The sequence below is a fragment of the Muscardinus avellanarius genome (genome assembly GCF_963383645.1).
Source record: "Muscardinus avellanarius genome assembly, chromosome: 14".
In the NCBI taxonomy this organism is placed as follows: Eukaryota; Metazoa; Chordata; class Mammalia; order Rodentia; family Gliridae; genus Muscardinus; species Muscardinus avellanarius.
The window spans coordinates 33,710,808-33,728,196 of record NC_137800.1 but is presented as its reverse complement, the minus strand read 5'-3'; the positions used below and the strand labels follow the sequence as shown (position 1 = coordinate 33,728,196).

The 17,389-nt window shown below is 37.1% G+C and overlaps 1 protein-coding gene across 10 annotated transcripts in view; it reads right to left on the bottom strand.

Annotated features, from left to right (window-relative positions):
* The window catches only part of TENM3 (teneurin transmembrane protein 3), a gene marked incomplete at both ends in the record, with an annotated part of 500,748 nt that overhangs the window by 81,160 nt on the left and 402,199 nt on the right, over window positions 1–17,389 (bottom strand). For 8 of the 10 annotated variants that reach the window (XM_080710678.1, XM_080710682.1, XM_080710684.1 and 5 more), the window contains one exon: window positions 2,432–2,578. In XM_080710678.1, coding sequence (XP_080566804.1) covers window positions 2,432–2,578 — 147 coding nt within the window. Of the gene's footprint in view, window positions 1–2,431; window positions 2,579–5,074; window positions 5,102–17,389 lie in introns of all 10 variants that reach the window. The other 2 variants (XM_080710680.1, XM_080710681.1) reach the window with 1 other exon arrangement.

Here is a 17,389-nt window from a genome sequence, read left to right as displayed (position 1 = left end):
TATTCTAGAAAGCAATTCAAACTAGACTACAGCAGCTATTTATATAAAGTATTTAATTATGCCTAGGGCCAAATGAACCTTTCCAGGGTCTAGTTAGGTTGTTGAGGCTGGCCTCAAATATAGGAGCCTCCTATCTCAGTCTCTCAAGTACTGGGATTACAGGCATGCACCACAGTGCCCAGCTTAACACATCATTTTGACATCAAATATGGTTTAGACAATAGCTCCATATTGCTATCATCATCTTATGCCATAGAATTTCTGCATGGTCCTAAATTTAAGCCTTCTGTTCTATTGTCTTTGTACCATGCTACTAGCCTTAATTGCTGGATTATGTGTCTTCACTTGGGTTTTGATGTGGAAAATACTGTCTCTATGCATATAATTCATGTGTGTAAGTCCAAAGAATCCTCTAGCTTGGGTTACAGGGCACCCAGGTTACAATCTCAGGACATAATGAGGCTGGCATTGAGACTCCTTCTTAGAAGATCAACAAAACTAGGTTAGAGACAGGCATACAAATTATGTGAGATAAGTAGAGAATCCACAGGAGGTCTTCTATCAGCTTAGATTTCCCCTTAGAGAGAGAAGCCTAGAGATAGCATAGTTTCATGCTAATAAGAATAAACAAAGGGGAATGAGGCCAATTCTCAGTTGATAAATTTTGAGGCAAAGGAAAAACCTCCTTGGCTGATAACAATACTAAAGAGTTGATTAGCCCCTAAATTACTCTGCCCGGTCTCTGCAGACTTGGCCCTGCAGTTTGCTTCCCTCAGAGAGCTTGTGGGACCTCCTCAATATAATCTCCTTTTGGAAGACAAAATCTGAAATACACGATCAAGGAGAAAGAGTCGCTCTCCTCCTCCCCAGGCAATAGAAACAATGGGGTAGGGGCTCTTTGGGGGAAAGAAACCAGGAAGGTTGCCATCTGGGCTGTGTTCAGAGAGGATTAATGCTACCATTTCTAAAAGCACGTGGTTAAAAGAAGCTTGGGCAAGAAAGTATTATTAGCAGGGAAAAGCTGGGAGGGTTAGAGACTGTGTAAATCCAACAGGGGCAGAAAGGAAATGCAGCTGTAGTGCAGAATTAGTACCTCAAGTTTCTTGATAGTCCAAGCAAAAGAAAACAGGGAAAACTACAGTCTGCTAGAAAGTTAAGGGGGAGAACTAAAGCTCCTTGTTGGAAAGATAGAAGAAGGCTGGAAAAGCTGTAGGCCCTGGGCAGCTCGTGTGTGTGTGTGTGTGTGTGTGTGTGTGTGTGTTGGGTGAGGGAGCAAAGGATTAGTTCTGGTCACTGTGCTCCCTAGAGGACAGTTAGGCCTAGCCTAGATACAGATGGGAAAGGCTGTTTGATCTTTTCAACAACCTTCTGTGAATTCCAAAGCACCATGAGGAGAAGTTTGAAAACAAAGGAAGAGAAATAATAATAATAATAATAATAATAATAATAATAATAATAGATGGTGATCACTTTCAGGTACTACACGCTCTGCAATAAGCTAATTATTTTGTGTATATCTTCTTGTTTAATCTTTTCAGTGATGCTTATATTCTCATTTTATAGCTGAAGCAACTGAGGTTTAAAGAGATCGTGGGTCTTGTCTAAGTTCACGTAATTACTGCATGGGAGAGTGCAGATCAGTCTGTCCCCCAACACCTGTATGGTCCATGTGTGTTGCTCTTTCACAAGAGCAGGGGAATGGAGTAGAAGGAAGAGAAATGCCACCCTGGGCAAGCAGGGAGGCCCAGATAACAGCTAAATCATTCCTAAAAACTCACTCTGAAAGGTATGTCAAAACTGAACAGCTGTCAGGGACAACTATTCTATCACCGACTCTTACTCTCTAGTCTCCGAAATTAAAATACAATAGCACAGGGGATGCACTCAAAGGGAAGAATAATTATTCTTAGCCGAGGGCTTAAACTGGGCGGAATATCACAATCTTTTTAACAGGGTGTAAAGTTAAGGATCAAAAGGCACTGCGGTACAGCTTCAAGGAGACTGTTCCTTGTTACTGCTTTATTTTCTCCATCTATGACATTCAACAGAAAAGCCTGGGAAATGCCTTGCATCTCTTGGAATGTTTAGTTATTAAAACTCTGCTTTTAGAGCCTCCCAATTCACAGAGCCCTAAATACTATAGTAGAGGAGGATGGTCACCCGGGGATTAGGAGAAGGAACGGAGAACAATGGACATTATACAGTCGCTTGCTTACCTTGCCTTTTCCCTGAACGATAATCATCTCACATTTGTTTCAGGAAAAAATAGAGAGCAAAATCATTCCATCAGCACTCATACATTTTTCAATCAATCTAATCTACGGGGATCAGTTTTTTGTTTTTTGTCTTATTGGCAACAGATAGCTATGTACTCACTGTAACTCGTGAACTGTGCTGCCACACGCTCGTTTTCAAGCTCAGCACTTCTTACCTCCTTCGTTGTCCTTGCTATCTGTGCAGAGAGTCTCCATGGCCACATCACAGCCGGCTCCTCTCCACCCTGGCTGGCAAACGCAATGCCAGCCGTTTTGATCCAGCGTACACCTCCCATTGCTGTTGCACAGACCAGGACAACCCTCTGTCGAGACAAAGAAGGAAAACACCAGTGGTTTGAGTATGCAAAGATTTCGCATCCTAAAATAAACAGATACGGGACACTTAGAGGGAACAGGCCTTTATAAACAGCACAAATACTGTAATTGCACATGGATAGAAACAGCAACATTAGCTAAGGAATCTAATTCTTATCCAAGTGGCATCTTTGATTGGCCTGACCCTTGAGACACCACTTACCTGTGCAGGACAGAAATATATGCAAGGATCCACTAAATAGTCCCAGGCCAGACAAAATTAACTTAATTTTTTTCCCCTTTGGCAAAGCAACAAGGTATGGTATGAAAAAGCATCTCAAGAAAATAATTTCCAAGTCCCTTGTCTAGATTTTTAATCTGTTGTCAACATCTTAGGTCACTTCTTAGGACATGCTTCCTTAGAGCACCTTGTTGCTTTAAAAAAATTCCCTCTAAATTCAAGAGCATGAAAGTGGATATGAGTTTATGAATGATGTTAAAAAGAGAACATTAATTTTATCTGGCCTCAGAGTTGCCGAATATTCATGTGAAATTACAGTGCATTAAATAAGTGCACAAAGTATAGGCCAGTATTAATGACTATACTTTATGCCAAGAGTACATTCCTTTTCACAGAATAAGCAAAGCCCAGGAAATAGTGAAGCAGCTTAGCATCTATTCTAACAAACATTAGGATTCAGGCTGCATACGGATGGGACAGGACCGACAGGAATTCCAACTAAATGTAATAGCTGTGCATATTTGATTACTTAGGACGGACAAAATGAAATACCATAAGGACCACAATAAAACATTGAGAGACTGAACAAAAACACGGTAGTGACGTGCTTCAAGACAGATAGCGAAGAGTGATATTTTGTGACAATCTCCCTAAGGCTTTTATGCTGTTACCTTTATATCCTATCTTGTCTGCTTTTATGGGCAAGGAGGGAAAATTTGGGAAACGATTAAAATAATTTAATATATCCAAAATCGATAATTGTTTCAGTCTAACATGACATTTTTTTAAATAAAAACAATTGTTGTCACTTCCTAGTAATGATATCTGGCATGCAGCCAACATGATCTGTTTATGAGGATGACATCTAGGTAGGCTGGAGTTCTTGTTTATGGTGTGACATGGCATTGACAGAAGGACATAAATGTTCTCAAACCCTACGAATAGCGGGCTATTCATCTGACCTCCTTGGACAGAGTTATTTATAAATTTGGTGTAAAATATCTATTAGTACAAATATCTACTAGAGTGATGGGGTTTTTTATACGGCTTCTTGTCATTAGAATGCTCCTCTCGTTTTGGCGACAAAATTTAAGGGAACAGTCTGTTTAAAGATGTTTATTTTTAAGCCTTTCTTAAAAGAATGATTCATGGATCGGTTTCCCCTCCTCCACTGTGGAACTTGAAAAGAAAATATCTCAAAGAGACATTGTGTCTCCTAAGATTAGAGTTAACAGAAAGAAGAATATTTTGACAGTCTCTGGTGGCGGTGCGTAACAGAATTATACTTATGGATACCATCAGGTCAGGCTGAGATTAATTTTGCTACTTCTTTTTTTTTTCAGACAGTTACCACCTGCATTTATAGATTAGTCAATACATAAAGGGTAAATTTTCCTAGGGAAATAGTTTATGTTTGTTTTGTTTTAAACGAAAAAGAAAGATTTAATTGCCCCATGGATACAGAGGTGCAGCAGCTGACTGTGCACACAGGAGTTATTATATGAAAGCCTGGATATTGCCATGAATATTTTCATATTCTAATGAAAAGCACAAACAAGGAATAGAAAATAGGATATCTGGGGAGAAAGGGCAAGGGAATTTTCTCTTCTAAAAAAAAAATTTCCCACCTATTTCTAGGATAACTGAAGACATGAGAATCTGCTGTTTTCTGCTGAGCAATGTTTCAGTTCTGATTTAAGAGAATGCAAAATATTTTGCAGTTTTTTTAAAGAAAAATAACAAAACATAAATTATGATATCACACATATTTTGAAACATTTAGGAAAAGCCAAAGAAGTTCCCACAGGAGGATAAATGAGATTTCCCTCAGCATATGTTAACCGGAATCTTCTTTAGACTGACAGTTTCTTATTCTGTGATAAAAGAGTATTTGCGACTTTTTAAATTTAGAATTTAAAGCCCATTGGTTGAGTTGCCAACAATGAAAATCTTAAAGCAAAGTAACATAAAATAAAATAAACAAAAAACAGCAAATGTACTGTAATCTTCAGTTCGGGGGTTTAGTGAAACTAATGCTTTTACATAGGAATGAAATCTGTGATAACCCAAAATTATAAAAATGAGACACAGACAGTTAAGTCTCAATACTTTAAATATAAGGCATTTCAACATACTGTAAGCCTGATTTATAATTTACAAAAATATGCATGAAAAACAGTCTTTGGTCATACCTAGTGCAATTTGATACACGGTTATATATAGATATATGTAGATATGTCAACAAAGAGCAAGTATACAGTACCTTTAACTATCTTATCCAAATAGTGAGCTTGGGAAATTAGAGAGGAAAAAAAGAACAGACAGACATTTCAGAAGTGTCACATGGGACAGGAAAATTTTCAGAATTTACATGCAAATTGAGTAGCTGCAGCTGACATCAGACTCACATCACAAGACAGAGATGCAGTTCAGATCTTCTAAAAATGCAATATATTCACATTTTAGCAAATGTATTCATGCTTCCAGGAAATACTCTGCACTTTCAAGACAAGTATCCAGGTAAACCAGCACTATCCTTCACAGATTCTTTACCCCACTCTCATTCTTTTAAAGATTATAGCTAAGTAGAACAAATAGAATCCTTTCTTTGTTACTGAAGAACTTTCAAAATTTAAAACTATGAGATCTATAAACAATCAAACTTTAATACTAAAAAAGTGAAAAAAAATACCGGATGAGTAGAAATATTTGAGTACATGTACTATATTTACATTTTATTTGAAAAGGGCATGTGCAAGTTCTGCAGAAAAAGATTCTCCAGTAGCTCCTGGCTCCAGGCCAGAGGATAGGAAGTATCACATATGTATTCCATTAGGAAGTAATGAGTGTCCTAAGATCATGTTTCTTTTCGGGAGTCATCCTGAAACAAGCTCTGTTTCTCTCAAAAGGTTTGCAGGAAGCCTCTGGATTAAAACTGAGAATTCCTGTCTCTGCCTGCCCCTGTCCATTTATCTTTCCCGAGGTTACAGTCAGGCTACACCCTTCCCCTTGACAGAGCCATAAATGCCTCCCTCCCTTCACTCACTGTAGAGACCTAATATATTCTTAATAAGCCTCAAATCTTCTTGCTTTGTCAAAATTCATACATCTTTAATGACCTAAAATTGCTTTTCAAAGATGCTTATGTTGATTATTTTTCATTACTGACATATGCAAGTGGTAGCAGAACTCTTCACAGAATGATTTAAACTGTAACTTTCAGATGAGACACTCAGGTCTGGTAGTCATGTCATGTGCGTAAACAAAACCGTAAGTGGTTTTGACACATCTGTACCGTGTGTATCAAAGGGTTCTTTACTGTGCCGCAGGATTCCATTAGAGACTTCTCAACTGCCTTTAAAAATGAGCATGTTCATAGCTAATTGACAATACATTACAAGGGAAATTAAGGTGAGCGAAGAAATAGTATTAGGCACTACTCTGCAATTATAACTTAGTAAAAATAATTTGTCTCTAAAACATTAAGATAAAAATGTAGCACTGCATGCAATTGTTTGTGTCATTTTAAAAATAATTATCTCTTAGTAGTATATCATCTAGGGGAACCCTATCATAGCTATTTGATCTGAACATTCAGTGACAAAAAAAAAAAATTTCTGGAGTTTCTGCTTGAGATAGGGTAGTCTTTCCAAGGGAATTCTTAGTTTACAAAAATTAACAGTGATCATAGTTAGGGTATACTCAGGTCCACTTTGGATAATACAACCAAACTAATAAAAGTATCTTAATTTTGATCTAGAATAGAAGTTTCAGGGGAGGACTAAGTTATTTTAATCAGCCAATTCCATTATTTTAGCAAACATAACCAATTATGCAAAACAATAAATGTATTTATAGGTAGAGGTAAGTTGGTGATTGGCTCAAAAGACCATCAAAAGTGGAGCTGAAATTAGAAAATGCATTTAAAATATACAGCAAGTCAAAATTAACACCAACACTTTACACATTAGAAATATTCAACACAAGACTCACAAAAAGCTAAAATACCAACCATAGGAAAAGTGTCTGTACTGAGCAAAAGATACCAAGATTTATCATTTGCATTTTCATCACAGAGAAACACTGTAATAGCTTAAAACTAAGAAAGGAAACAACAACCTATATTTTGGTCTTGAAGAGCAACATTTTTAACAATACCAAAAAACCTGGTTCTAAATAATAAAGCGGTGAAAAGGAGAGATGCTGATAGAGAAGATTCAAATAATTATTAAAAGTAATAACTGCAACTATAAAAACATCATTACAGAAGCCACTACAGGAAATAATCAGAAAAATGCAGGCATGTTGTAAGAAGTCATTAGGAACAATAATCGTAAAAAGAATACAGTATATTTAAAAATTAATATACCTAACAATGGCTGAAATACACATTAAGTTGCAGAGAAATTACTTTGAAAACTAATGAGTATTTTCTGACACCAAGAAAAAGTCATACCTATTAGATCTACTAAATTTTAAATTTGTTTGATAGAATAAAACTTTTATAAAAATAGGTGCTAGACGGAAAAGTGGAATCCTTTAAAAATTATTCTCTATTATCTATCTTGGAGAAAGAAGCATAGACACCCTTTAAAAATGTTGTAGTCACAAAATAATTTCCTTGATTTTAATTATTTATCTTTTAAGAAGACCCACCTGGGACACAGGGTATGAATATTACCATATGCCTTGGAAGATGATGATCCTTTAATCTTTTTGGGTCTCCTATCTGATAAAACTGGCAAAAGTTATAGATTTTTCTCCCCAGAAAAATGCACACATGCCCACAAATTCAAATGGTGCAATTAATTTCAGCATTTTTTTTTTTTTTTTGGTGGTACTGGGGGTAGAACCCAGGGGCTTTCTACCTCCGGGCTATACTACCAGACCTATTTTTTTAAAATATATTTTATTTGGAAACATGGTCTCACTAAATTGCTGAGAGCCTCACTAAATAGCTGAGGCTGGCTTTGAACCTGTGCGATCCTCTTGTCTCAGCCTCCCAAGTGTGGGATTACAAGCATGTGCTACCACGCCCGGCCTAATTTCAAACTCTTCTATGAGCCTTGGTTCTATATAACATAGATTATATAACTGGTCCTTACACAATTGGCATTAATACTTCCCAAATGTCTAGCTCTGGTCTATGCTTCTTTCTCCAAGTTCAATCCAGGTTTGGAACAATCCTGAGAAACACAGGATGTACTCTGGCCCCTGCCTTGCTCCATCCATCTATCTATCTATCTATCTATCTATCTATCTATCTATCTATCTATCTATCATCTATCTATCTATCATCTATATATGGGCTTACTTTGTACCAGATACTAGTATAAGTGCTTTATGTTGTTCTCTCAATCTTCAATACAACTCTTTGCTACAAATGCAACTGAGACAGAAAATATAGTTGAGGCAAGTGTAAAGAGGAGCAAGTAAGTGATTTGTGTGCAAGGTCACAGCTTGCAATCTGGGTGATCTGATTCCAGAGCTTGCTCTTAGCCACTATGTCATGATACCTTTGCTTGAAGACTTAGAAATATTTTTGGGGGGCGGATAGAAAACATGGATGAAAAGGACTCAGAAATGCTATGTGGTAATTCATGATCTAACAGGAATAATCTTCCTCCAAAGCCACAGGGTAGTCCAGGGTAGTACCACAGGGTAGTACTATATTCTTTTAGCTGTCTTTTACATGCCTTCCTTGGGAGAGTGCAAGATAGGTCTACTTTAAATGTCAAGATGCAGGTCAGCAACTCAAAGTCTGTGGCTAATTCTTGGCCTTAACTATCTCCTATTGAAAATACATTCAGATACACAGTCATCCTCTAGACATAGCAAATGAACTGATTGGTCAGCTTTTGAGTCTATGCACTAGAGCTCCTCGATCTACTTCCTGAAGCAGGTGGGTAAAGACAGGAAGTATCTTAATAGCCTGGCGTGGTGGCACATGCTTGTACTCCCAGTTCTTGGGAGGCTGAGACAGGAGGATTGCAGGTTCAAAGCCAGCCTCAGCAACTTAGGCCCTCAGCAATTTAGCGGGACCCTGTTTCCAAATAAAAAATAAAATAGGTTTGGGGATGTATCCTGGAGGTAGAAAGCCTCTGGGTTCCATCCCCAGTATCACACACACAGTAAAATATCTCGATTATCTAATTAATCTAAAAGCAAATTGTCAGCAAAGGCTTTCTCTTATCCTTTACATAACTCTTTCTCCTGTTAAAGCCCTCCTTTGTGTTTTGAGAGACATAGGTGGAGGTGAACACAAAAAGTGTTTTGCTCTTGTCTGCACCTTTGGGAATGAGCCTGGGTTCACAGGTCCTTTAAGAGGGTGCTTGCTCACAGACTTGAACCATGTTTAAATCCTGACCTGTGGAGCAGGGAGGAATTGCATCACTTGGAAAACTCTATCCTGTTGCCTTATTTGCTTATCTTCCAAAATTATGAGTGGTCCCTCTCCCTCCATTTCCGTTATCTTAGTCTTTCTTTTTTTCCTCCTGAACACTTGGATGAAGTCTCAGTACATATCAGGAAATATATAAAAGAGAAGAATCAAGAATTAGCTGTGATGAGCTGGGCTTTGTGGTTCATAACTCTACTACAAGCGACTTGTGAGGCTGAGACAGGAAAATCATAAGTTCAAGGCCAGCCTGGACAACTTAGCAAGATCCCATCTTAAAATAAAAAATACAGCTGGGCCTGGTGGCACACGCTTGTAATCCCAGTACTTGGAAGGCTGAGACAGGAGGATCGCACAGGTTCAAAGCCAGCCTCAGCTACTTAGTGAGGCTCTCAGCAACTTAGTGAGACCCTGTTTCCAAATAAAATAGAAAATAGGTCTGGGAGTATAGCCCAGAGGTAGAAAGCCCCTGGGTTCCACCCCCAATACCACACACACAAAAAGTAAATAAAAATAAATAAAATAAAAATAAAAGGAGCTGGGACTATGGCTTAGTGGTAAAATGCCCCTGGGTTCAATCCCCAGTAAAACAGGAAAACAAAACAACAATAAAAATAGCTATCATTAATTCAAGGCAGCTAAAAGATGTCATGAAAATACACAACTTTTACCAACTTTATGGATATGTGACTTAATCTTCCCCATTAGAAAGCTTCACAGCTATGCCAATCATTGTTCATAGCGGATTCTTGGTACCTGATATATAAAATAACTAAATAAACATATTATGATGGTATGAATATGTCCTACATGTCTTTGCAGTTTCTGAGGAAGTTCTATGAAAGAAACTACCTTTGGAGAAAGAAGTAAACACAGGCAATTCTGCCTTTACAGCATCTCTCTGACCTTCCCCTGAGCCTAATCCAGCTACTCTAACTATATCTAGCAGTATGGACAAAAACTCCATCTTACTTGCTGTTTTTATGGGCAAAGACTGTACTTATTATAAATTAGCTAACTCAATTTTCACCCTCCTCTAGGTAGATACCATTATAGGTTCCATTATTATCGTCTCCATTTCACTAATGAAGAAACTGAGGCACAGGAAATTAAATCACATATCCCAAATCAAAGTGCTGACAGTAATGGGCTTATGTTTACAAATTGTAAGAGGTGGAACTATGCGCACTTGTGAAAGGCAGACTCTAGAAGCTGCATCTGTTTTTAGATGGGTCAGATAACATACTTAAATGAAAGAATGAGATGAAAAACTGGAAATTCTTAATTCATCATTGACAATAAAAAGGAGAGACCTAGAAATTAACATTAAAATACAAACTGATTATAATTATTAGATTGTTGACAGAGCCTCATAGATCAGAGCACCGTATGTAAACTAAACAGCTTCCTATAACATTAGACTGTTATAAACACTCAGGGTTCAGAAAACCAATGGGCAAGAAAGTCGAACTAGGAATAAAATCAGAAGGAATGAAAACCAGTGAATTAAAAAAGCAAAGAAGAGAACAGAAGCGTTTCAGTTGATGTGTAAATGTTGTACAGGAAATATCTGCTGAGTAGTAGTTCTAAAGAAAGCCACTCACTTAAAAATGAGGTCAAAGGAGTAGAAGCACCTGCTTTGGGGAGGAACTGGGGTATCTGAAGGTCTACGTGGAATAAGATTAATTCCAAATCTGCTTCCCTTTCACTGTCAAACTGATTCTCATAAACACAGAGAAGAAACAAAGGCAGACCAAGTTGGTTATGTATACATTAAGCGGCTCACAGGGGGAAATAAAACTGGTTTGACTGTGTACGCATAGTTGCTGATGCATATGGTTATGAACTATTCACGTTCTTCCTCCTGTCGACAATGTGCTTGGTTGGAGCATATTAAACACTACAGAGTTTTCACGGGGCCACTGAATTGACTCCTGGGTATACCGCAGACATAGGCAAATAACACAGAAACTAGAATGCTGGAAATATTTCTCAGTTTAATTACAACAATAAAAATCTTAGGGGCCCATCTTAGAAGATGATAATTCAATCAGATGAGTACATAATAAAATATAGGCATATTTTTCACTAGGGCTATTACTGCAAAGTCCTTGGAGTAGAGGAGAGATTTTTATTTAGCATTGTGTGTTTCATAATACTTTATAACATGGACTTTAAAAAATGATCCACATTAGTATCTCATTAAAGTTGTAAGTAAGTATCATTCTTAGAATATTCATGTACCAGTTCTTATAGGATGACAGAAAAGCTACCATCTGCAAATAAGTACATATTAAACCCATTTATTCCAATCAGCAACTGTTTAAATCAGCCTGCAAGCTGCATACCCATTGATTTGATGTTCTTTAATTGGTACTCACGGTACTGTTTTATTACTGATTACCACATCATAAAGGGTTATGACAGTGACATAATTTTAAGCTCCATAAAACAACTTTATATTCCTCAGAGTTTACTTAGGCCCCTTAAAATATGTTCTTCCACACTACAGAATTCTCATTCTAAGATTAGGGCAAAATATTGAAAATATTCTATCCCATTTAGTAAAGACAATTACTTTGAATTTTAAAAACTAGTAAGCGAGATGATGTCAATAAAGAAAAACTCTGTGTGTGTGTGTGTGTGTGTGTGTGTGTGTGTGTGTGTGTGTACTCACATGTGTTTTCTTCAGAAGCATTTGTTCCCCTGAATTTGACAATACTTTTGGGAAAATGTGTTTCAAATAAATTATTTTTAAATTCTGTACATTTCATTTATTTTAGCTTAGAAATTTGGTGTAAAAATTATCTGTATAAATACACTGCTTTGTGCATGCGCCTACCCAGCAAAACGTCATGCTTGGGTTTGGAACATTATACCAAGACATTCCAACAGAGTGAAATAATATTTTTCCTGATTTAAGTCACCCCAGAAAAATCCAGATTCCATGCAAAAGGTGCTTTGAGATAAACCACATTTTATAAAGTCAGCGCTAGTGAAGAGTATCATTATAAATTGCAGAGCTTTGCACAGAAAATTATTTGGTATTTTCTTTCCATTTAGCGTTTCATGCCTTACTGTGGACATATAACCATCAAGGAAGTAACAGTAGAACACTCACAAGGCCCACAGCAAACCCACACATGCTGACGTGTGCATGACCTGTGTAAAAGAGATGCCTATTATCTGGCTTGTGATAGATGAGTTTTGTAATAGTCCGCATAGAGTCTGACTTCTCCACTGGTCTATACAGTAACAGGTTAGTAACACATGTCTGCTTTGGTGTTTACTCCTATGAGTTTACTAAATGACACAAGTAAGAACAGTCAGGATTCTATAGATTAAAAAAAAAAAACAGCTGCATTTTACAGCTATATTTTAGTATTCTGTTTTCAGAATAAAACTAGCCAGAGACAGCTGTTTACATTAATAAATAAAAATTATAATGATGGGATTGGAGATGTAGCATGTGCAAGGCCCCAAGTTCAAACTACAGTACTATAAACAAAATAAAACAAAATATGTATATATATACGTAAAATGTGAATTTTTTATATTAAGTGAATATTTGGATATTTGAGATTTGAAGTGCTAGCAAGAGTGTCTCAGAAGTGTTAACAGTTCTAATCATGGGAAAACATAATGTTCTATTGATCTGGTCATTATCAATTAGTATAATTTTTATGTTATAGATTTTTTTAGTTTTATCTGCTGAGGAAGTTTAACATTTAAGAAAATTTTATAGAATATGTGTAAATAAGTGTATAAAATGTTATGGGTCTTCCTCTTGTCAGTTTTCTTGATATCTAGAAAAAAATTAAATAAATTGATGGGAGGCTGATAGGTTTTCAGGAGGATTGTAGGTTTGAGGACAGCCTCAGCAATTTAGTGAGACCCTGTTTCAAAATAAAAAGTGAAAAGGACTGAGGGTGTAGTTTGTAGCACCTGGATTCAATCCCCAGGACCACACAAAAAAAATTATTTTCACTCACCTCAGATAAACTAGCACTTATTTTATGAAAATAGTAGATAAATGGCTCTTTTTAAAGGTAATTCAGAGAAAGTAGTTTTTCTGTGTTTGTTGGTGAGAGGGTACCCACCAAAATTTACCATTTTTCTCAGTCTCTTTTCATGAGCAGATACTGGTGACACTTGTAACCTACCCATTTTCTATTATTATTTTTTTTAGCAGCAAAGTCTGCACATAACATTCAGCCTAGTAAGTTCAGTTGAAAGAAAACTTGGATATAAATTTAAAAAAATTGAAAGGAAGTACAGAGAGTTTTCAGTGAGTCGTTTACAAATTCCTGAATTCCTTCACAATACAAATCAGTTTCCTCACACTATTTTTTGTCATTATAATTGTTACATTTATCTTGATAAAACTCTCAGTTCTGTTGACAGGTATAACTCAAATTTTTCTGACTGAAAAAAAAAGTGGTCCTTTATTATTAAGACACTGCTGGCATCATTGCTATTTTATCTTTTTCTATGGCAATTCAATATTTTGTGACAAATACACAGATAGGGATTTATATTTGTCACAGAAAAGATTAATTTTTCCCATTTCACTATATATGTACACACACACACACACACACAATTAAAATAATCCAGGAGGCATACAGTCTAGTGCTTAAGAGCATGAGCTTGAGAATGGTATCCATGGGTTTGGACTCTTGTCCCCACTGTGTACTGACTGTGCATCCAGACAAAAGTTATAGAACCTCTATGAGCCTTTGTTTTCCAATGGAGACTTTAATAGGTTTAATAGACTTTAATAGATTCTACCTGATAAAGCTGTTGCGAGGATTAAATCATATAATGTATGTAGAGTACTTTGCACTTTATCACATAGAAAATATTCAATAATTACTAGATACAATTCATCTTATTAATAGTTTTTACTTCAAAAAGGACAGACTCATGGAGCAGCTCATTCTTTTCAGAAAAGAAAAAGTCTGATTTTAGGCAAAGAAACTTGGGACTGTCAATAATTTGTCTTCATAAGTCATGATGTTCTAATGCCAGGAAAAGCCCAAGAGCATTCTCTTCCTCCCCTTCAAGTAAGTACTGGAGATAGAACCCGGTGCTTTACCACTGAGTTACATTCCCAGCTCTTTAGTTTTTTTACTGATATATAGTATCAGTAAGTGGTCCGTGCTGGCCTCCAACTTATTACTGAACTTCCTGTCTCAGCCTCCTGAGTAGCTGGGATCACAGGTGTGTGCCACCCTGTCTGGCTGGGAATGTTCTTTGTATGAACTGGCTAGTTTCTTGAGCAGGGGCAACTTCATTTTTTTGTATCAGGAAGTTTTCTTCTCTTTTGTCACTCAAACACCTCTGCTGGTTGAGTTTCACAATCCCCAATCCACAAGGGATTCAGCTTTGGGAATAAAAATATATTACAACGTATCCTCATATATTTTGTGTTCCCTTATTAGTAATTCCATCGGAGCAAGGAAAGTTAGTATTATTTCAAGGAGTATGAATATCCACATAATCTGCTTACAAACTCAGAAATACAAGTCACTTTTATAGTAATTATTTGTTCACTAAGACATTTAAATATCTTTTTTACATGCAGATTTCTATCTTTATATTCTGGATTTTGCTGGAAATCTTTCATTATGAAATGTACCAAGCAGATGGAATGTATATTGCTAACTTTTAAAGCAGAATGCAGTAAGTTTGTGTGTCACCGTTTCTAAGTATAGGAGGAAGCCCACCCTCGGCTGACACAGGCTTCTTCAGGAGCTGTGGGTGACACGTACGCACAGTCAGAGTTGCACATCTAGACTATTAGAACATGGCTAGTACTCATGCTGGTCACAAACCTTTAGAGGATAAAGGTTTGGGGGTTAGAGAAGAGGGTTGTGAAGTACCACACAGCAGCCTTATGTTTGCATTTTAGGGCAACTATACGGTAACTTTTCCCCCTTGCATACACCCATGTATTTGGAGTAGATTACTCACATGCATAATAATTACTACTGGGGACTCATCTTAAAAGCCGAGAATTAAAATATATGTGAAAAGCATCATTTTACACCTCATTCTTCATGTGGGGACTAATTAATGAATATCTAATGCCATTAATTCACAATTAGATCACTTATGTTTAACCACATGCTTTCTATGCATACATATATAAATATTAATTTTGGATAGAATGATAATCATCCAGCACCATAACAATTAAACAGCTGTAACCTGTCTCATGTGTTAAGTGATGGAGCTGCAGGCAAGCTCCATAAGCAGATGGTCTTACCCACCCATGCTTAATGTTAAAGACTTTTTTAAAAAAGAGGTGTTGACAAATCAGGACAAGTAGGCATAGTTTAATGCAAATCGGCCAATTTGCAATGTAGATTGCCCTAAAAACTAATTTGGTGTATAGGAAAAAATTAAGCTCTGTTGTTAAAGGAAGACATTATATCACGTTTGGATATAGTGGATTCCCCACCAACATAATTATTTACTAATTTCATTCAACCAACAGAGTTTAATGGAAAAGCAGCTGGCAACGTATTCATATTTATGGACCTCCTTTGACTGCTCCTTAATTTATCCAAGGCACATGCCTGTTAAATCCCAGAAATGATGGTCATATTTCAGACAGCTGTTTTTTAGCTTCATTAAAGAGGCACTCAGAAAGGAGAGGGTCATTGAACTTATCATGAAGAAGAGCAATAGAAAAAAGAAAACCAAAAATTGGCTGTAGTCACGCCATAATCTATCAATACGGTAAATATAAAAAAGTGTATTTGTGGTGGGGAAGCCATGGCTTTTAATTCATCTAATATTATATCCAAACTTACACTTAAAACATAGGCAGGTAAACAACTGGGCATGGAGGCACGGGACTATAATTCCAGAAACTCCAGAGGCTGAGGCAAGAGGACTGCCAGTTCAGGCCAGTCTTGTCTACTTAACAAGACCCCGAATGGGGAAAGAGAGGGATTGGAGAAGGAGTGGGCTGTGTGTGTGTGTGTGTGTGTGTGTGTGTGTGTGTGTGTGTGAACTCACCAAGTGCTGTGTGTCTATGTGTGTCACTGTCCTTCTAAACTACATTATACAATGAGACTACAATGCACCAACGAAAGTATATATTTAGGTCTGGGGATGTAAAGCACCACTGGGTTCAATCCCCAGTTTAAAAAAAGAAGTGGAGAGAATAGAAAATATTTTAAGATGAAAAGACACTATTTTCAACTTACCACATCCAAGAACTGATAAAGATAAATTTGGTCACTGAAAGAATACCAAAGTACTATTGTAAGAAGAGTAACCATATTTCTTAAAGCCATGGGCTTACAACAAACCACTCTTATAACACTTTTTATCAAAATGCTCTTACAAAAAACCCAATACAAAGTTTTCTGACTTTTCATATTTACTTCATTAGGGCAATCACATAACAGGCACTTAGAGAGGCTGCTTTTTCCAAAAGCCATGACTCTTAGGTCTACAAGTGCCCCGTGGATGACTGAAAGCACAATAAAGCTTGACATTTCTGCCTTCTCTCTGTCTCCTTTATTACCTTAAATATGGTGATCTGCTCAGTTCTGTATGTCAGTTCTGTTAGTCATTTATGGAATGTTCACCTAAAAAAATGGTGATACAAGGTTTATTAGCCCTAAATTTGCCTAGCCTATCTTGTCCCTCTTCAAGACTGAGAGGAGATTTGCAGGGACATTTGGCTGTCAGCTTTTACAACATCCAGTTTCATGGCGTAGCTCCTAGAAGTCTTCAGTCATTGCCCTAGACTTTCCAAGAACAGTGGGAGCCTTGTACACAGATCACTCCGCAGTGAGTCCTTCTACCCCAAGCAGGAGCAATCCTCTTATGAGAACCCCTCTTAAGGGCACCCTTTCAGGATCACTGGTCTGAGAGATAAACATCCTAGCCAGGTGTGGTGGCACATTCCTATAATTCTAGTACTTGGGAGGCTAAGATAGGAGTACCACATGTTCAAATAATAAATCAGGCTGGAGGTGTAGCTCAGAGGTAAAATGCTCATGGGTTCAATCCTCAGTGAGAGAGAGAGAGAGAGAGAGAGAGAGAGAGAGAGAGAGAGAGAGGTATTAAAAAATCCTAAGCAACAAGTGGAAATTGCCCCCTGAAACATAAAGGCTTCTCTGGGGTCACCTCACAGAAGCAGAACTGAGATAAGGACCA